General features: G+C 41.6%; 1 protein-coding gene across 1 annotated transcript in view; it reads right to left on the reverse strand.

Moving 5' to 3' along the window:
• Positions 1–22,301, reverse strand: part of plppr1 (phospholipid phosphatase related 1) — a 78,892-nt gene that overhangs the window by 25,890 nt on the left and 30,701 nt on the right. The window contains exon 3 of the mRNA XM_080419576.1: positions 15,376–15,564. Coding sequence (XP_080275702.1) covers positions 15,376–15,564 — 189 coding nt within the window. The remainder of the gene's footprint in view (positions 1–15,375; positions 15,565–22,301) is intronic.

Raw genomic sequence — 22,301 nt, forward strand, 5'->3', positions numbered from 1 at the left:
AATCTATACTTATACAAAACACCTACTGAGCTCCGTCGGTAGGTCAGCATCTCACCTACTTAGACCAATCAATAGTCTGATTAAACGTGATAATGTCCTATTCAGTGCAATGACAGCATCCGAAATGGGTGGCTGAACGGGTTCTGACACCCCTCTTCTTCTTCAGCCTCAATTTGCACAGCGTCGCAAGGTCGTAGAGCTTCACGATGTCACTTCCGCTGTCTTTGAAGAGCCAGTAGGTGTGTCCCTCTTTGGTGCAGTTTGACTACTAGAGGAAGGAGTGGGTATTCCACGCACCTCCCTGGTGGGTCGGGTATGTCCTCCGTCTGTATCATCTCGTACCTCTGAACGACTCCGTCAATGTGAAAGCAAATGGGGAGCTAATCAGGTTCCAATGGACGAGTGAATAAGAACGCAGCTTCTTAAAGGGACTACACCATGAATTTTAACTTTTCCTTCTTTTTTGTGTGTTTTTGGTCTCCCCTATCTCTCTTCTATCCCAAAAAATAAAATTGAGCAGCATATCTGGGGTTTTATGTAAATTGGTCTCAAAACAGGCCAAACTGATTTGCCCCCGCACGTGACGTCACAAGCGATACAATCCCTCCCGTTTTTCAGTTCCAACATAAAAAAAAAAAGACACAGAACCAGGAGATAACATGCATACTGTACAAACTGGCTCAATAGCGCCACGTGCCAAATCAGGACAATGTGGTATTGCAGGTGAAAGTGCTTCATAAGCAGGGGTGCACATAACTGGTGCGCAGGTGCACATGCGCACCCAAAATAAATAATGCGCACCACATCAGACGACGCGAGGCGCTTTTGTGTACCAACAGCTGGGACAGGAATTTCCAAGCTTTAATTTTTTAGCAAAACTAAAAAATAAAAGCCTGGAGATCGAGGCTAGGAATTTACTTCCTGAAGCCACACTCACACAATCACGCTAAAGCACGTGTCGGCCCCATGTACAGCCATAGGCGCAGGGGGACGCATGCTGCGATTGTGTGAGCCTCGCATCCTGACACACAGACAGGCTGCGACTCGCAGCCCGCTGCGCGCAGCGGCTGTTAGAGGCACTCGTCACCGATGATGAACGTACCGTAATGGTGCAAAATATGCCGTGAACGTCCCAAATTTGGCGGATAAAAGCAGCGCAGCACAGGGCACCAACCTTGGGGGGTTCCCCAAACGGCGTGAGTGAGAAAAAAAACGAAATCTGCGGAATTTGGAAGCAGAGCGTCCTTTTTTTCTCGCGCACCCCCCCCCCCCCCCGTTGACAAAACTGTCCCGGTGGGCACCGGGCTAAACCCCCCCCCCCCCCCGTTGACAAAACGGAACGGGACCATTTATTTGGTGCGCACCAAGTCACATCTCCAGGTGCTCTTCTGAGTACTAGACCTAAAAAGTTATGTGCACCCCTGTTCATAAGCCAGAGAGAAGTTAGTTGGAATGAGTATATCTGAGGCTTGATTTAGGCTCAAACCCTTTGAAAAACGTTGGAGGGACATAAACAATATGATATTAAATATATATATATTTTTTTAAATTCATGGTGTAGATCCTTTAACTATTCTTTAGCTCCATGGTCACTGAACTAAATATTAGACCCAATCCCCACAAGCCACACAATATTCCCACGATTTTTATACTAAAATGGCATTTTTCTGAGAGACTATCACGACATGGGTCTGTCCCCAGCCCCTCCCCTCTCCTCTTTGGTCTCTGATTGCCTAGAGTGGACTCAGCTGCGGGTGGCAGCCATGCCTAGTTGGCTAACGAGCCTCAGAGTCTTGTTTTTTCTTACCTTTGAAGTAGTCACAGAGTTATTATTTTTTCGTTGAATATAACATGTCTCATCAAAAATGCAGAAGAAATCCAGGGAGGCAAGACAAGGGCGTTTTTCCGAAGAACAAGGAAGTGAACGGTGCCTGTGTTTTTGCGATCACGTGATCACTCCTGCTTCACAGCTTCACTGGGAGTCAAATTGATACTCATAGGTTAGCGAAGAGCGCCATCTAGCGTAAAACACCGAAAACATGTCATTGGCGGTGAATGAGTTAAGAACCCAATAGGTAGGCATAGGTTCTCTATGTGAGGTTCTCCTCCCAAAAATCAATTAAGGGGATACTTCTGAACAATAGGTACAAAGAAATGCATATATATATATATATATCACCCCAAAAAAAAAAAATCTCCATTTATATTTCACCACTCTAGTCCCTCCATTTATATAGTCAAGATCAATTTAACGCACACCCTCCTATCTTGGTGCTGAGCCAAACTGTAGAGTAACATTGAATGAATTTGAGAAAGTATGGCTTGCCACTCACTTTTTAATGCCTCCATATCAAAAAGTCTTCATTAGCGATGTGTCGATCCTCACACATCTTCTTCAGGTTGCTTGGCATCTACTTTTTTACCTTTTAACGTGAAGATGGTGTGAGGACAGAAACGTTGCGAATGAAGACTTTTTTGATAGGGAGCAATAACAAAAAGTGAGTCGCAAGCCTGCATGCATTTTAATAGGGCCTTCATCCAAAGCACGTGACAACGTATCCTTTACATTCACCCACCAATGGCAGAAGGCAGCCATGTACAGTAAGGCACCACCAACCTGCTCACCGGGAGCAGTTTGGGGTTCAGTGTCTTCCTCAAGGACACTTCGACACAATGCCAAGAGGAACAGGGTATTGAACCGTGGACCTTCCAATTACCAGCAGACAACTTTGCTGTACCTCCTGAGCCCTCGTCGCCCCCTTGAGGCCAGTGGCTCACCACTTCGGTGTATCCTCACATTTTTCCTCTAACATCAACACTGCTTGGGAAACTATAAAGTATCGAATTAACCCATTCAATCCGGGAACGCATGCAGTGTCATTTTAGATTTGAGCTATAACCATTATTTCATACTTCAAAAATAGCAGATCTACAAGCTCATCGCGCAGTACCGCGTGCAGCGCTATGAGCTTGTAGATCTTTTGATCTTGTAGATCTTTTGAACAACATTTGTAACTCAAATCTTTGCTTCTGGGGGTCCCTGGAACAATATATTTTGATGGGGTCGGCGGCCAAATACATGTAATTTTGGGGGTCCTTGACAAACCACTGATATTACAGTTTAGCAACATACGTTTTTCAGAAAACTTGTTAGGATTTCTCGGTGCCGCGCTATGAGCTTGTAGATCTGCTATTTTTTAATAGCCAAAGTGTAAAATAATGCTCTAGTTTTTAGCTCAAATCAAAAAGTGACACAGATGCGTTCCAGGTCTTAATGGGTTAAAAGTTAAAACAAGGGTTAGAAGTCATTGATTCATAATGTCTATAGCAAGCTATCCATTATTCTGCAGATAAGCACGCCACAAATGCCACATGTGACAGATTGAACAAACACCTGTCCTCACATAATACACTACCATGCCTCCTGAAAACAGCAAAAGAACTTCTGGCTTGATCCATCACAACCTGCTATATATGGTCTGGGGAGATACAGCAAAGACAGCTTTCAAAAATACATATAAATGTTTTATATATTTATATTTTACATTGATCGTTGTGGGTGTAATCCTCAAAAATATGTCTCAGGACTTGTCAGTAAATGTGGACAATGATGTTTGATATTCCTACACAAACTTATCTGTGCACTCACCTACGCATCAATCTGTGATAGATATTTTTCAGCTGCACACCACAAAAAAAAATCAGCTGGCCGTTACTGATCAAGATATGCCCACACATGGTCAGAATAACCAGATTTATTCAGGAGAATTTAAGTCCATTTTCAAGAGCAGGGAAAATGCTATTGCACATTAACGAAATTGTCTACGTTTTAACCACACTATAGAGTTGATTTTAATGTAATGGTGGTGTTGTGTGTTGGGAAACTGTGTGATCGTAAAACGGTGTTGTAAAAGAGCATGCACATTCAGCAATTTACCCTTTATAGCCTAAATGGAGGTCCATCAATAAAAGAAATTACTTCAAACCAAGTCAGTATTATTTCCATACTGCAAACAGAACAAAACACAGGGGACATAACAGGTGCAATTTATAGTCACCAATTGTTTTGAGAAAGACGGCCTCAAAGTGTCTGATGTATAATAACGTGCATGATTTGGACCCATAAATCTGCCCACAACGGTCAGGTTTAACATTCCATTTCCTTCCTCATGGACGTCTACAAACACTCGAGGATCAATTCACTCTCAGAGATAAATACACTGTCAGAATTTACTGTCTATTGATTGTCTTTATGTGACAGGTTTATAAACCAATCTACAACTTTTGCTGACATAGTTCCTGTGTTCAAGGTGAGAGGATTAACCACACGATCCCAAGCGCCTGTATTCTGGGGTGAACATTCAGCCAAAACAGCCAATTTACCATCTCAAAAGCTTGTAGGTTTAGCTATGTTCAGCGAAGAGATTATGTGTAGAGGGGAAAAAGGAGGCCTAGTAGCCACTTTGTTTTGATAAATGCTCTATAAAACATGTGCTATTATTACTATCATCTATTATTATTACTACTACTACTACTTTATTTTGTGTTTATTTTTACTCATGTTGGTTTGGTTCTTAACTCTTACTCTTACATGTACCTTTCCGGTGTTTCATTCTCACTGCTTTTGCTGCTATGACACCTGAATATCCCTCCGGGAGATCAATAAAGCTTCATCCAATCTCATGTTATCTTAATCTTAATCTGTGAGAGGAAACACTAGATTGTGCAAGCTGTGTTTCAGAAGGTAGAGCGGTTGCCTGGGAAACGGAAGGTTCCTGGAGTGATCCCCACTCCTCCTGGCATCAGGTGGAAGTGTCTTTGAGTGAGGCAATGAACCGCTAACTTCTCCTGATGTTGCAGGTTGGTGCCTTGCATGGCTGCCTCCCCCACTGGTGTGTGGATATGTGAACATAACACATATAGCACCTTTGAAAAAGGCACTATATAAATGCAGACCACAAAATAATTCACTGGTATATTTCGGGAAGGTCCAAACTGACAGATTTGCAGACATTCTAGAAACTCTTTACCACATGCTGCTGGCAGTAGTTTGGCAGCTTCTCAGAAAAATAAGTTTTCCAGGCTATAAAGCTGAAAAGAAGTGTCTGGTAAACTGGTCGAGAGAAAATTGTTGTCTCCAACATCCTATGTAGATTCTCATGTATAATATTCACCAAATAAATATGGGGTTCCATGTTTTCTTGTGTGACATGGCTCTATTCCCATAGTAATCATTGCTATAGTGTGTTTGTTCAGCAACAGGACTCTCTCCATATCTTTAGTAAACATAAAATAAATGTTTCGGTCGAATAGCAATTTCGTCCAATCAGGAGTGAGAACTCATACAAGATACAGGATAAACAAGTGAAATTGGAAATTATGAAACAAAAAATGAACGGACAAAATAGGAATTGGAAGCTGATAAATGGGTTCCCTTGCCTGATTGAATGAAATTGGTGATGATTAAAGAGCTGAAGAGAGTCTATAGAAATCAAATAATTACTATCAAAATAATTGGAGCTTTAACCTTTTTAAGAAAGCGTTTCGTTTTAACCAAGAAATATCACTTAGAAGTATAGGCACCTTTAAGGATGTATTATTTATGCATGAAAAGTGACTTTTCAAAATGGCTATGAATGACTCCAAGAGCAGTAGTGGTTTTTATTACTCTGTGGTGAATGAGCTGTGGTTCAGGTGTCTGGCTGAAATGGCTTTATGGTAATTTATGCTACCGGTGAAAAAAAGTCATGCAACACGTCCAAAATGATGTATTTTCAACAGACAACGGGTTGGCTCATTGTTTGTCATGTTTGTCGAGCGACTTTTTCGTCTAAGTCATAAATAACAGGCTTTGAGCGCCAACACACCGGCTTCACCTTCTACCGGTGTAGTCATGTGAAACATTCTGCATGAATCACTTCGTCTCCACTAATTGGCCACCGTCCCAGCCCTGTCATCATTCACTCTGATTGGCTGCTGTTCCCAGGGTTTATGACGCATGTGGAGGGCAAGAGAGTGCGACCTATAGTGTCACGCACTAAACTACCTGACACAGCACTATCAGTCTCAAAGGGCAATATTAGAAAGTTTGGGATATCGTTTCCATGAGAGAACATGTAGATGTAAATCAGAGACAACGCAAGCAGGGGGGGGCAAGAGACATTGAGGGCGATAAAGAAGGAGGCATGGAGAAACGGACAGAAAGAGAGAGAAGGGAGGGAGGGACAGAGGCAAGGACTGAGGGAAGAATAGAAGGGAGAGCGGTGGATAGTCACTCATCATCTCCTTTAGATATAAACTGAGAAACCATATTATTGTTGTTCTTTAACTTGTGAAGCTAATGAGCATTGGAATGTAATTGACTAAAACTAAAAACAATACATACATCAATCTCTGACATACAAACACCTTTTGACACTGTCATGTATTGTTTTATTAATAATTATAATAAGTACCCTTATAGACCAGGGGCAACCTCTGCAGAACCTCTGGAAGAACTCCCTAGCAATTGTGAAATTGCAATGGTTGCAAATTCACTGTTTTACCTACCTGGAGGGGAGCAGGGTGTACGTTCATATGGAAAGGATTTAAAACTTGCGATACTTTGTGCCAAATAACAACAACCCCAACCTGTCACTTCCCATGCAATTCTTCTTTTTTAAAGATCATTTTAATGGCACTTCCGATTTATCCGGTAGCATACAGTAGGGAATGACAGAGAGGATAAAAGTGAGAGAGGGGATAATGTGTGCCAGAGTACTCACAAGTCATGGCTTATAAACTATTACCCTATAATTATCTGCCACTCTATTCAATACCTAACGTTCCAATTGGTAAACCCATTAATTGTAGCTGTCAAATCTCTAATTGGCAAACGGAAGAATGAAGATACAGTGAACTTACTGAATTAGCATAATGCACCAAGATATGTATTATTACACTAGCAAGATGAGTTGATGTTTTTGCTGTGTCACTGTTTTATTAAGAAGTGTTAAAAGGTAAGAAACAATACAAATCGTAGACACTAACGCACCACCGGCTGTCTGTCTGTTTGACCGACTGACTGATTGAAAATCTCACTCATTGTATAATGGTTCTTACTTAGATCGAGGGCATAACAGAACTACAGTATGTTAAGTCTGCCTTTGACATAAAGCAGAACATCTTATCTCAATATACCGGGGTCTTATCGGGGTCGCACCGGGGCTCTATACTTGGTCCTCTCCTTTTCCCACCTCTACATAAAACCTCATCGCCGGAAATAGCCAATCTACAAAGCTCAAAATTGCTCTGTCCATCAATTGATATTCATGTTTGTGGCTGACGACGCGTGAACAGACACAAGGTAGGCAACAGCAAAGGAAGGCTGTGACCTACACCCATACTCGTGCGTGACAAGTGAAGCGGTGGCTGCTCTCAGTGCGCTGTCAAAGTGTCAGATAAGGAAAAAGTTTGAGTGGTGCAACATGAAAGAAAAGTGTTATGAGAAAAAGACGTCTGTGATAAGGAAGTATTAACCCATTAAAACCGGAATCGCATCTATGTCATTTTATTTATTTATTTGGCTATTCAAAAATAGCAGATCTACAAGCTAATAGCGTGGCACCGAGTGCCGCACTATGAGCTTGTAGATCTGGTATTTTTTTAAACAAAATCTAAAATGTGTGCAAATCTTTGAATATATATATACATTTTTTACTCAAATCTTTGGGGGTCCCTGGAACAAAATATTTTGAGATGGGGAGGGGGGTCCGCAGACAAATACATATCAGTTTGGGGGTCCTTGACATGAAAAAGTTTGAGAACCACTGATATTATAGCAACATATGTTTTTTCAAAAAACTGTTTGACATTTGTAGAATCCCTAGAGTAAAGATTTGAGTTACATATGTTCGCTTTAAAAATATATACATATATTTATATATATTCAAATATATACATATATTTATATATATTCAAAGATTTGCAGATATGAGCTTGTACTGTATATCTGCTATTTTTTTAATAGCCAAAGAAATCTTAAAAGATTGCGTTCCCGGATTGAATGGATAAAAAATAAAAAAACTGAACGAGAAGGAACAATCATTAACCTCACTGCTGAATGTGCAGAATAACGAGGTGAGTATGTCGGCAGTGGACTTATTGAGATGAATGGAACCCTTGTTTACACCAGGTGTAAGAGTGGGTGAAATGATCTTGTGCAAGCTTTCCACTAATTTCAGTCTAAATTTAGCCTAAATAAAAGTAAGAGTAATAATAGGCTATCAACTAGAAAGTGGCGCTCCGCGGAGCGCAGATCTACGCCAGGCCTGGTGGCCTATGCAGGACTATGTAATGTTGCTGTTTCCAAAGCATGGAACTACCCTCCTTTTTGCTTTTGCATTAGTCCAATGTACCTTGTAAGACACAGAATGTGACATTCAGGCACTGCACTTGTATAGAAAAAGCTGTGTGGGTAAAATGATAGCACGTTATTCAGCAGTAGGGCAGTATTGCATCGATTCGAATCTGTACTGTGTGTATGTGTTGATAATGTGTTTTTAGATGAGATGTAATAGTGGAGCATAAAGCTGATAGCGGTATTGATTGAGCAATGGAGCACAAAGAGCTACTGTACAGTGGTGGAACCAATGCAACTGTTTTTGCGAAGTAGCATCGTATGACAGAAAATAATGTTGCATGTAACAATGTTAGATACGTTTCTTCTGCACAGCATGATCCAAGTACCAGGAGTCACGCCCCAATAACAACACTTACACTGTCTGATGCTCATAGGCGGCATGGGGGCCTATGGCTTGGAAAGGCTAATATTTGACCAACTGTTACACTTGTTTTAACAAGCGTGGAGGACAATGTCATTATGTTCATAACAGCTGTCCTATGCACTGACCGCAAACAATATGCACAGTTAATAATGCATCACAGTAGAAGTACGACGACAACTGAAGTTACCTTACATGCTTAGGCATATCAGAAAATTGGCTGCCGATTGTAATCCCACCAGACCAGCATGAAGAGACTGATCTTTGTGATATAAAATGCATTGATTTAGCCATGCAATAGCCCCAGAAAGACAGACTGACAACAAGATAAAGCTTCAAGTTTCAATAGAAAATAATACATGTATTAATCAGAGCACTTGAATGTATGAATCCTGTCAAAGGCGGTTTGCATCTCTCTCTCACACATTGCTCTTCTGTCTGCGAGTTGCTTTAATGGAGGAAAGTGGAATTAGGAAGCAGGGTAAGTGCCTAATTATACTCCATCGTACGACGGTATCCCAATGCATTATGAGCTGGCCCTTGTGCATGCACATGTGTGCAGGTCAGTCCTGCAGTCTCTCTGACTGATTGTGTTGTGGGCAGCGCGCACACGCCCGCCATGTGGCGCAATGTGTGTGAGTACGAATATGCACATGCCATAGTTAACTGCGGTCTCTATGCGTGTCTGTATGTGTGCGTGTGTGTGTGGGCTAGTTCCACTCACCCCATATATCCTATAACCTGGAGGGACAGTAGGTCTGACGTATTGCATCCACAAAAAAATATGAAATAACATACAGTACAGTACAGTAGTTGATGTTGGCGAATTGTCTTCCATGGGCTGCCCTATCAGGCAGCGTGCACAAAGCGTTTCCCACTGATTGTCAAGTAATTTGCGAGATTAGCCGCGAAAACCCAGACAAAAACACACACACAGACACACACACGTGAAAGCAGACATGTCTGTCCCTGGCCTTCAGCCTGGCAAAGATAAATATCCCAAAACATAACCTCACACTGATGTTCACTGGGCATGACATTCTTAATGCATTGGATGTTAAAGGCATACTAGGTAACGTTTTCAACAAAACTAAAGTTAAATTGTATATCTTTTGCGAGTGGCAAAAGTTTCACAACACCCACTCCATGAATTTCACCCCCGGAAGCCTTTTATTTATATATTTACTATTGAACGGTGAAGGGGGCGACTTTCCCGGGGAAATGACGTCATCTGGCCGGAAAACGGAGGCGGAAATGCACTGGTTTCCTGTTTGGCCAGGAACTAACGCAACGGTTTCCTGTTTGGCCAGGAACTACCGCGCTAATAACAAAAAGGAACCTCACGCTGATTTTAAGAGAATGTAGGATTGGAAGATCGAAAAAGAACAGAAAAAGAAAGCACAGCTCATGGTAACTAATGCTCCACTGGCTAAGAGAAACGATCCGTAGATAGTATAAAACAATTAAAAGATCGCTTTTTGAAACGCTTCCGGCTTCCGGTGAAAACGAATGGAATTCTGGGTAATCGAGGACAACGGAAATTGTATGCAGTGACGGTAGTGACCAGCAGAGGTTGCTAAAAATCGTTATTTGTGATTCTGCATTGTACAACTTTAAAGAAATAATCAAGATCCTTTCAACAAAGAAGACCAAATGAAAGCACTTCTGAAAGGTAAGACAAGGCTCTAGTCTAGCCTAGATATTGCTTTCCAGTAGCATATTCTAATGCAAATTTTGAATAGGAAAGTATTGTTCCCGTTGTGAATAGGCTCTATGCACAGCAGCCATATTGGAAAGAAATTGGGCCTCTTCTTACTTCCTTCACAGGTGTTACCAATGATACTAATGAAGGCTCTGTTCCATTCTGGTCGGGTGCTGATATCGTGCATGTTTGCTCACAGAAACACTCAATTTTGGTTCCTAAATGGCCCCTTATGGTGGGTGTGTAACTCTGAGAGTGTACAAATGGAACCAAATGGATCCGTAATCCATTTGTACACTCTCAGAGTTATGGGGGTCCTTGAAAATAAGACAGCCACTATGCCACACTAAATGGAACAGAGCCTTAATTAGTATAATTGGTAACACCTGTGAAGGAAGTAAGGAAGGGGCCCAATTCATTCCCAATATGGCTGCTTTCCATAGAGCCTATTGATTTGGGTTTAAGGAATGCTTAACTAATATAACCTAGATTTGTGTTAATGTACACATGTTGCTGAGTTTCATATCCTTATGCTGATAATAGTGGTCATTGTATGTCACTAGCCTCGATCTCCAGGCTTTTATTGTTTAGTTTTGCTAAAAAATAAAAGCCTGGCCCAGCCCGTCGGTGTACTCGGTATGAGGAAGTGTTTCACTTCCCAACCAACCAGAGTGCAGTGGGCGTCGCTCGTAATGTTGTGTTAACGGGGCGGGGGTTGACGGACAGATCGGTGAACCAATGGGATCAGGCACAGTCTCTCGCCGGCTCTATACACCCGCCCCTCTATACACGAAATCAGGAGCGTTGGGGCAGTCTAGTATGTCACTGACCATGGCGCTGAATCCCTGTGTTGGCAAGTGTCACAACATTGAATGATTCAAATGGCCCGCTGAGACCAAAGGGACTGTTCTTTATATGCTGTGGTGTTTCTACAGACCAGTTTTTATTTGGTAAGGTTTCATGCATCTTCCGGTTTTATAATTATAGTCTATTCCTTCGCTTATTTGTATGACCTGAAGCACCATCTGTTGCTGTACGTGTGCGGTTGTTATTAACAGTGATTAGACTGACTTTTGGGTTGATACTTAAGTAAGCCTAGCGGCAAATGCACACTTCACAATTTCAGCAGTGCCGGATTCCGCTAGATGGTTGTGTCCTAGTTATGAATGACACCCTCGTAATACACAGTATGTGGTCCAGCAACACCTCCGCTGCCCCGGGCAGCTCAAGTCAGCAGGTACTCCCGGCAGGAGAGCTCACAGGCAGGGAGAAGTGCAGACACTGATACCCATCGCTGGCAGCTTGTTTGCAAACAATCTATACATTTTATGGTGCAACCAGCCTTTTTGGTTATGGAACTTTCTCGTCTTGAATCCAGCTTTTCAGCAACACTTGCTCTCAGGTTGTATACCACACCAAAAAAATAAATGTTTAGCTTTATATTGGAAATGTTTAAGATTAGGTTTAGCGCCATGGTTGGCGTTTGGGTCTACCAATTACGACCGAAGGAGTGTGAATTTCTTGGAGCCTGAGAAAAAGAGCCGTCTGATTTGCTTCAGGGTAGAAAGAAATCCCTGCAGTCTTCACGATTCAATGACAGCGTATAGTATCACTTTAAAAGTCTTGCTGTGTTCTCTGGATGGAGCAGTATTGATTTTGGTTGCTCAAACTGTTGCAACAGAGGAAGGAGATTCATTGGAAATGGATTGAAAGCTGAACTAGAGAGGCCAGGTCAGGTAGGCTATTGTGGGCCAGAAATGTTGGGAATGCGCCAATTAGGATGGAATATGAAAAATCGGACAGAGTCATCTTGATCACTATTAAAAAAAATGTTTTGCAAAAATAAGCCTCCTGGTGGCACTATAATAGGGCAATGTTAAAAGGGTGGCATTTGTTCCTAAACGTAGTGCGAAAACCTCCATCGGACGCTGCCTTCATGATTTGCTGCATTTTGTTCAAACGGCCACTCCTGCAAACATTAGATGTCAATCTTAGCCAATCAGAATGGAATATGAGAAAAAGAAAACAAACAGTTTTGTCTTGATCACATGACTATAGAGATCATCAGAATGGAATATGAGAAAAAGAAAGAAACAGTTTTGTCTTATCACATGACTATAGAGATCATGTGTACCGATATGCATGAAATTTTGATAAAATCTGAAGGAGTAATATCAAAACATGTGTTTTACATAAGTCGGCCTCCTGGTGGCGCTATAAAAGGCAGATGTGAAAAATGCAGGGCAAAGGTTTGTCGTTGGCCTCTAGGAAGTGCACGTATACAAAGTTTTACACAGATTGGTGCAGTCATAGGTAAAAACACATATCGGCCTGTTATAGCGCCGCCATGAGGCTGATTTGAACATTTTCTTTCTCAGCATAGTGGGAATGTGCTTGCAAAAGTTCACGGAAAACGCTGTGTTCATGATTTGAGGCATATTGTTCAAAACGGAGCACTCCTGCAAACTTTGGAAGCCAATCTTAGCCAATCAGGATGGAATATGAAAAATCTGAAAGACCCGTTTGGTTTAAAGACTATCGAAATAAGATTGGCGTGATGTTTGGACAAAATCTGTAGGAGTACTGTCAAATTTGTTTTTCCGCAAAACTCTATAACTACTCTGTAACAGGCCCATGAGAAAAATTTGGGGCAGAGGTTCTGCTCTGGCATCCATTGAGTGTGTGTGCACAGTTTGGCTGCGATCCAGCCAATGGTGCCGGAGATTAGCAGTTCACAGACAGAACCACACACACACGGACGGACGGACGGACGGACGGACGGAGTGCACGGACGGACGGAATTGTAAATGTAGAAATGACAGACAGGCAAGAGCAACAATGCAGGGAGTGCGGTTGCACTGTGGCCTGTGGGGCCCTTGGGGAGAGCGGGCTCTCCAATAATGTGTTGGGTGGAAAACAGGACCGTTGGAAGTAGTACACCTGTGTTCAAAGAATTAATATGTGGATTTCATGTTTTTTTTTAAATCTATTAAATGCTCATTCTACATAAACTATAAAAACTATGAATGAACTATTAAATTAAGTAAACATTTCAAATTTTCTATGCTAGGTTTGGCATTTACAGATATGAAACGATGACTGTTGGGTAATATGTAATGCAGCGCTACTCAACCCGCGGCCCGCGGGCCGCATGCGGCCCGATCGCAGCGTCTTGGCGGCCCCCTCATGGTCAAAAAAAAATAAATAGGACCGTCATTTTTATGGCGGCCCCTTGGACTTTTGGTATTTTGCTGAGTGGCCCCTGAGCCATCTTAAGTTGAGTAGCCCTGATGTAATGCATGCTGTTGCTGTCCAATGTCAAGACTATTTAATCATATAATGAGAGGATACGATATAGCGAGTTGAGGCGCAAAATCAGAACATCAAGACCTTACAGGCTGTGCACATCTTCAAGCCGAGCTACCGGACCTTTCAAACATAAGAAGTATCAGTATGAAAAGACAAGAGAGAAAAGAACAGGAGGAGAAGGTAACAAAGCACCCTAAATTGTTTTATTTTTCATATATAAAAACAGTCACCAGCACCCCCTTCTAGCAGCAATGCAGTAGTTCGGCTGGCATCAGCAGCAGGGTTGCCAGATCTGCTTATTATAATTTCCCCGCAATATTTTATTTGAAAATAGCCGATCTACAAGCTCACAACGCGTCGCATCGCGACGCGTTGTGAGCTTGTAGATCTGCCATTTTCAAATAGCTGATGTATATGTTAAAGTGCTCATGTGGCCCATAGTCGCTTCTTTTGGGCTGGTTTTCCTAGACCTGGTTGCTTGTTTCTCTCACAGAATCTGGCAACACTGATCAGCAGCATCACTGCCCTCAGTGGGGTGGCAACAACCATGCAGCAGGTAACTTTAGGAAAGCAACAGTGAACAGTGAACATTGAACATTAAGGACATTGTCGGGGGTTTTGCTCAATGCCAGGCTCGTCGAATGCCATTTAAATAGGCGAGTACACAAGACGCATGCTTTTTCTTCTTCCCAACAACAGCTATAGATCTGTAAACCTTTAAGCTATAGTTAGTTGACTTGCTGATTTGATTGACCACCTGTTTTCGTTACTGAATCAGAGCGCTATCCATGGTAATAGCTTCGTCTTTGACCTCTCAATAGCCTACCTCAGCAGTCAAATCGGACCACATTTACTTACTGTGTGTGTGTGTGTGTGTGTGTGTGTGCGCGCACTTCATAACTAGTAACTAACAAGCGCTAGGGCCCATCATAACCTACCTGCCACTGCAGACAGGATTTTAAACATGAGCTGACCTGGATGCCTGGAGACAGTATCATGTCTGTGAGGTTATGGTGTAGATGTAGCGCCTGTCTGTCAATACATGGTTCAACAGGTAAAGAGCACTACTGACATCTGGCTGCTGCAAGCTGCTACTGCAGCCTACTGACAGCAAAGGGAAATAGTACAGTAGTTCTTAGGTTGATGTGACCCTGAGGCACAAGGTAAATGACATAGTACCACCTCTTTGTCTGTTGTAAACAACAGGCAAATAACACATTTAACATACAGAAAATTACTTCTGCTAATTTGTTTGGTAATAGTTTCCAGCAACAGCATATCGTCGCTTTCGGGCACAAACCATGTATGTCCAAAACGGCAACTTATCAGGAAATTGAAAAAGAACCTGCGTTCCGAGTGGTTTCAATGTAGTTATTATTTAGTCACAAGCTCTTGTAAATACTTTTCATTGGTTCAATATTTATAAAACCGGCAGACGCTTTTTCTCTTTTTTCAAAAATAGTAAAAAAATGATGGCTATTCTTGCTACTTTTGTGTGACACTTGTTGAAGACGAAGTATATACTGTAGACACACTCAATTCTGTCCCCAATAAAGGATGTAGTCAATACACCTGGCATGGAGTTATTGTTTGTTTACTCACCACAGCAGTGGGTGCAGCTGCGATCACACAGTAAAGGATGAGTGGAGAGATGAAACTGGACTCCTCTGTACCCGGGTAGGGTTTCATCAGCTCAGCGTCGTTACAGAAGAACCCCTGCACGTGCACACTGAACAGATCCGTGCACTCCATATAGTAGGCCAGCAACACCGTGCCGGACATGATGACGAGCTGAAAAAAAACAGCATTGTGGATTAGGGGTGCAACAGTTAATCAAACTAATTGATTATATAAATTAACAGATAATGATAAAATAATTAATTATAAAATAGGTTTAAAAAAAACTTAAACCCAAGTGCTCTATACTAGAATCGCTCCCGTATTCGCGCTACACTAAATATCTATGCGGAAAATAGTCGATCTACAAACTCACGTAACGCATTGTGAGCTTGTACATGGACTATTTTCACCAAATGTTTGCAGCATAATAGGGACACTAGGGTTCATAATGGTTAGGTGATTTAGCAGACTAATAGATTTAGCTGATTATAAAAATCTATTACTATGTTTTGCGTTGATTCATTGATATAAATGAATGCACCTCTCGATTATTCAGTTCATCCAAAACATTATCAATAGAATACTCACTAAGAAAATAATTGACAGTATAGCCTCTATTGCGGATAGATAGAGTGAGAGAGAGGGTGGAGTGAGGAGTGAGAAAGGTGTGGAAAGGGGAGAAAGGCGAGAGAAAGGTAAAGAGAGGAGAGAGATGTTTGGAAGAAAGAATTGAACATTAGGAGATATATGGGGGGAGAAAGATGCTTTTAGGAAAGAGTGATGAACACAGAGACAGAGAGAGGAGAAAGATGTTTGGAAGACAGAGGAAAGGAAGAGGATATAGTTTAGATGTTTAGTCCCGTGCACTGAGGACCATCCCTGTTGTCTCGCTTGTATCTGAGCTAGAGAATAATGATCAGCTACACAGACAGTGTTGCCAGATTCTGTGAGAGAAACAAGCAACCAGGTCTAGGAAAACCAGCCCAAAAGAAGCGACTATGGGCCACATGTGCACTTTAACATATACATCAGCTATTTGAAAATAGCAGATCTACAAGCTCACAACGCGTCGCGATGCGACGCGTTGTGAGCTTGTAGATCGGCTATTTTCAAATAAAATCTTGTGGGGAAATTATAATAAGCAGATCTGGCAACTCTGTACACAGATGGAGATGCATAATGGCCCCGAACCAAGCAGCTGAAACACTCTCCTCCGCTATCTCTAGACTCCCAACTCTTGTCACATGTATTTTAATATAAAACCTCATTCTTTCTGTCAAGCTTTCTTACTGTTCTTTTTTTTCTTCTCCCTCTGGTGATGATGTACATGCATATAACCACCACCACCACCACCCCCATCCTAATTACTGCCTCCTCTCCCCCACCCTTTCATCCTCTCATCCCTCTCATATCACCCTTTTGTCTCCGTCCTCTTTTTGTTCTCTTTACAGAACCAGCTGCAGGCCAAAGTAGTATTTTTCTTCTTCCATGGTATCTGTAGTTAACTGATAATGAAATGAACCAACACTAGAAGAGAGACTCTCAATACACTACTTTTTTTTAAAGCTAGTGTCTGGGCTCTAATGATGGCAACCGTCTGTCTATACTCCAAACAATGCCGGTCCCAAACAAATATCTCAAAACCTATACTCTGGATTGCCATGTCATTTGCTGTGCACATTCATGAACCCCAGGGAACAAAAACATATTCTTAAGTCTGGGTATGATATCTTACAACATATGGGCATGCCCGTAAATGGGCATATACTGACGACATCAGGGATCTCCATATATGGGCATAAAAGGGACACAGGCAGACAGACAGATACAGAGATCTCCATATATGGGCATACAATGGACACAGACAGACGGGTACAACATGTACTTTTTTGGATATTGTAATGTACAGTATATTTTATATGTTTTGTTCTCTTGATTTGATGTTGTACTTTTAACCAAAATGGTAAACTTTTTTATATACAGTATACACAAAAATGGCAAGATCTACAAGCTCTCATACATTGTGAGGTTGTAGATTTGCTATTTTTGGAAGGAAATATAATATTGATATAGGTATTTGTGTCAAAAATATCCTATTTGATGTTGTCCATATCACCCAGCCCTACCTATAATGTAATAGGCAGATTACAAGATGAACCTCACTGATTTTGTTGACCCCATGGCCTTTCCTCTACTGCCTTCAGCCAACACCTTAAGGCTAAAGGGGCTAGAGTGGATTTTATACTCAGTTTTTTTATGTCTTAGGAAAGAAGAGGGGAAACAGAAACTGGAAGTAGAGAGAATTTGGTGTTCCACACTCTACCATGGTAATTTGGTATACCATATTAAATGGAGATTATGGTGATGAATATACTACCCTGAGCATTATGATAGCAAAGACAATTAGTTATCTATTTAGACAGAGCTAAGCTGACTGATAAGGTACAGCAAATCCTGTATTCTATTATAAGTTTAATTGCATTCACCTGTGGGCTTGAATGAGGTCCATGATTTTCTTGGATAAAGTGAAACTAGATTAATAAGAGCTCAGGTGGTGTTAAGGGATTTCAATTTCCTCTTGCACTCTGGTACATTCCCCAGGGAAACACGAAGAAGTGAAAACTGACAAAAAAGGGACATTGTAAAACAGAGCTATCAGAAGCAATATTGAATGAATCAAAAGTCCTCACTCATAGATCTCAACAAGGACCATCTTTGAACTTGATGAAATTTCAATTGATAATCCAACAAACCAATTAGAGAATGCCAGATCTCCAAATAAAGAAAGCCTGGATTAATTCACCTGGTGTTTTAGGTCTCCCTAGTTCCTGGTTAAACTAGAAAAATGACCTGACACACTGAAAGTGTTACTGATGAGCGTCAGGGAGTCCACCTATTCACAACCATTGGGCCTGATTCACTAAGCTGGTCGTAAATAACGTGTAAATAAAGTGACTAAAGACGTGCATAATTTCTCCAAGCAAAAACGGATGTGCAATTCACGAAAGGCTGTGTGAATCTCTGAAATGTGAGGATCACATGTCATGATGAATCTGGACGGCTGCCATAAAAGGCAACAGGAAATATCCAACTTCAACTTCACCGTGCTGAAGAAGTTCAACTTCGTCTCTCGTCAAAAAATACAGATCTCGTCGGCGTCGCATCGCCTCGACAACTTGTACATCTGTTCTGTCTGGAAGCGAGTCCCTCAATTGCACGATGAATCAGCTGAACGTAATGCTCTCATGTGTAATGAGAATAAGAAGTTTACACAGTTTAACCCCACCACCAAATAATAGGCTAATAAACATGGAAAGGATATTATATAAGCCTTTCCTACTGAACATTGCTCACCTTTACCGAGGTAAGAAAGATGATGTTGGAAATAATCCAGCAGGGCATACTGGAAGTAAAACGCTGCTATCCGCTAGATTATGGACCAGAGTTTATTGATTACTGAGGGGAAATTCGTCTTTTGGATTAATATATCACTGTCCTACGTTGGAATGGGGAATGGATCTGTTCTGGACACAACTAGAAATATTATAAATGAATAGCACGACATAAGAGTCCAATAGGCAAAACTGTGGCCACACGGCAAACACGGCGAGGGATATAATAACTCAGCTCTAAATGCGTCAACTGAAAAGAAATAGAACAAATAGGACAAAAAATTATTGATGAATCACACTATATCACACAATATCTATTTAATTTCAAAGTGTGTTCCTGGAACGATCAAAGAAGTGGAAAATACATACATACATATATACAGTATACTACAATATATATATATATATATACTTGATGCCTCCAGTGTGGCTACAGCCGCACTGGAGGCCTCCATCCAAACAATGGATGTTTTTGATGACGCAAGACGATGATTACTACAGTAAATGTCATACATTTAATGGTTAACCACTTAAGCCCTATACTTGCAACACATTGTGAGGTTGTAGAGCAGCTGATTAAAAAAATATATACAGTATATATTTATTTATTTTCTCAGTAAAAAAGAAATGCCTGAACATGTTTGCCTATACCATAATGCGGTTAAAATCCTGGTACATGGGCAGAACCCCAGTCCCCTTATTTCTGCTGTAAGAGCTTCATCTCCCCCCTTCTTTGCTGTCTCCCTGTCAGCTTTATTACTCAATAAATAAAATACACAGTGTAGGGTTCTGCCAAAGCACATCGAGAAAAGCAAAGAGACAATGCAAACACACTTGACAGATATGCACACATTGCACAGTGCAGCAGTTCTGCCTTGATATCAACTGCCTTGATATCATTAGGCTCTGGCAAAAAAAAAAGAAATCCTAAATTATTCTCTCAAGAATGATTAAAAATCCATTCCAGTTCTATGTGAAAAATTAACTATAATGTGTTAATGACAAACATGTTACCTTTTATGGCAAAAAAGTTGCAAACAAGGGTTTATATTTGTAAAAGCAACAGCAGAGGTAATATGATTGTGATTCTTCTGCAGCCTATTCCAGCTGGCAGGTTTCCCTTAAATACATTAGGAAAGCTGAGAGGGAGACAAATGTAGGAGAGACAAGCAGTAGGAAAGCTAAGTGGCAGAAAGTGAAGACTGCAGGAACGCCGAAAGGGAGACAACGTAGGAGAGACAGATGGTAGTTCAGCTGTGGCAGAATGTGTAGGAAAGACAGGCAGTAGGAAAGCTGAGAGGGAGAGACAGACTGTAGGAGAGCTGAGATTTTATCCACACAAATATTTTCAGATGGGGGTCCTCGACCAAATACATATTCATTTGGGGTTCCCGGACATGAAAATGTTTGAGAACCCCTGGTAGAGAAACAGGAGAGACGGTTCTGGTGTGATCTGACCCCTGGAAAGCCGCAATACCATTAACATACAGGCCATCTGTGATTTTAACACAGAAATCGTGCAGTGCTGGTATCGGCCACATGGGGGGAGTCATGTCACACTGACAATAAGCGGACACAGCGTGGCTGACCGGCTTGCACAGAGAACAGGCTACAGCAGCAGCCAGAGAGAGAGAGAGAGGTCAGGTTGTGATTGTGAACAGAACCTACAGCGCAGTAGCAGTGGCTGAATATAACAAATCCTCAGACATGCTTCAAACATGTCCAGGAAAAGTGAACTGAGGGACTCTATGCCTCAAAGAACTTTTTGAATTAGTAAGGAGATGCCTCTGAACTGGATCCTCCATGGATCCAAATAGGGATTTCCAAATAGTCAAATCTTCAGGAAGATGACATTTTTCGTAATGTTTGGCAACATCCACTTGGTTTGCGTTTGTTTAAGTGCTTCGGAACATCAATTATTGAAGATATCTTGCCAATATTTTATTTGGATTTACATCATGGCAAGGAGTATGAATGCATTTATTATTGATTTTCCTTTTCGGTATGTCTCTCAGCTACCACCCCCCCCCCCCCCCAAAAACGTGGCACTCCACGTATTGGGGGGGGGGGGGGGGGGGGGCTAGCTTAGTATGTACAATCATGTACAATAACAATCTGTCACCCAATAAATCAATTAACCTCTACCAACGTGTTGTTATTTTTGCTTTAAATGTGTTTTTAATGACTCATTCGCAGGGAGCAGGTCACAACTGTTCAGCCCAGTCTAAACCACTGTGTGTGTAAATGAGATTGCTCAGGGAAAAGGGTAGCACGGTCAGTAGAACACAGACAAGACAGGAGACTCTAGTTAACGAGTATGGGGAGGAAATCTGGCACCCCCAGCCATCGACAGATGGCTGAGAGAAGTCCAGGTGAGAAAGAGAGCGTACATGTACTGTATGTACCGTATGCGCACTTGCGTGCGCGCGTGTGTGTGTGTGTGTGGTAGCATACAGGTCTACTGAGACTGCTTCTAGCATAGGAGTAAGATAACGGGTTTTTTAAGCCTTTGCAAAAAACAGATAAATAATGCTAAGATCCTGACACTTTCGCTGTCTTTGGAACAAATCGCTTTGTAACCACCTTGCCTCTTTATCATATTACAATATACAAGACACCCATTTAGCAGCTCCTTTAGAGAGGACCAAACATGTCATGGTTTTAACTGATAACAAGCTCCGTCTAAAAGCTGCTTAGAGGTTCCAAATTATCTGAGTAAGATAGGCAGGGGAAATCATGCTTTGAAAAAAAATGTATTCAGCAGAAAGAAATACTGCAATATAATTGGATATGACAATAAATAAACTGCTCATGACAATCTTTTCCACAAGCCACAAGACATTATAGTAAGAGATAAAAATCCATTATCCTCTTTAGCGTGGCACACAAATCCATTGGTGATTGAGAATGCTACATAATGCATCGCGCGGGGCGGTGGGAAATCTTCGTCTTGTCAGAACAATCAGCCACCGCATGTGTGGCTCCCAGGCAATCCCGACAACAAGGTAGGAAAGCAGTAGCCAGCTCCCACTACCTGCATATAAAAAGGTGCAGGTAGGGTGGGCTAAATGCCTTTAAATGGTCAAATGTAATGTACAGTACATTCCATTTAGGCATTTAGCACTGTATACGCTTATCCAATCACTCGGGTGGCGCAGAGGTAACGTGCCTGCCCACCACCACAGAGGTTGTGGGTTTGATTCCAACGTGGTGCTTTATCTATTGCCTGTTAACCACACAAAACCTATAACCTATAACATCCCTATGTCATATGAAAGAAATAGGAAAACATTAGGCGAAAATAGCAGATCTACGAGATCACAGACCATGAGCGAGTACATTGGCTATTTTCACCAAGAGTTTTGGTATAGAGGGGGGAGGGATAAGGGGGCCTAGTAGTATACAGCCACGGGGGACTCCGGTCAACAAAGTATATAGGGTTTAAGTGGCTAACACTGCACTATTACCCTACACTACACTACACACAAAATCTTAGAATCAGAACCAATATGCAAT

Source organism: Gymnoscopelus braueri (genome assembly GCF_963280865.1).
Source record: "Gymnoscopelus braueri genome assembly, chromosome: 22".
NCBI classification, from domain to species: Eukaryota; Metazoa; Chordata; class Actinopteri; order Myctophiformes; family Myctophidae; genus Gymnoscopelus; species Gymnoscopelus braueri.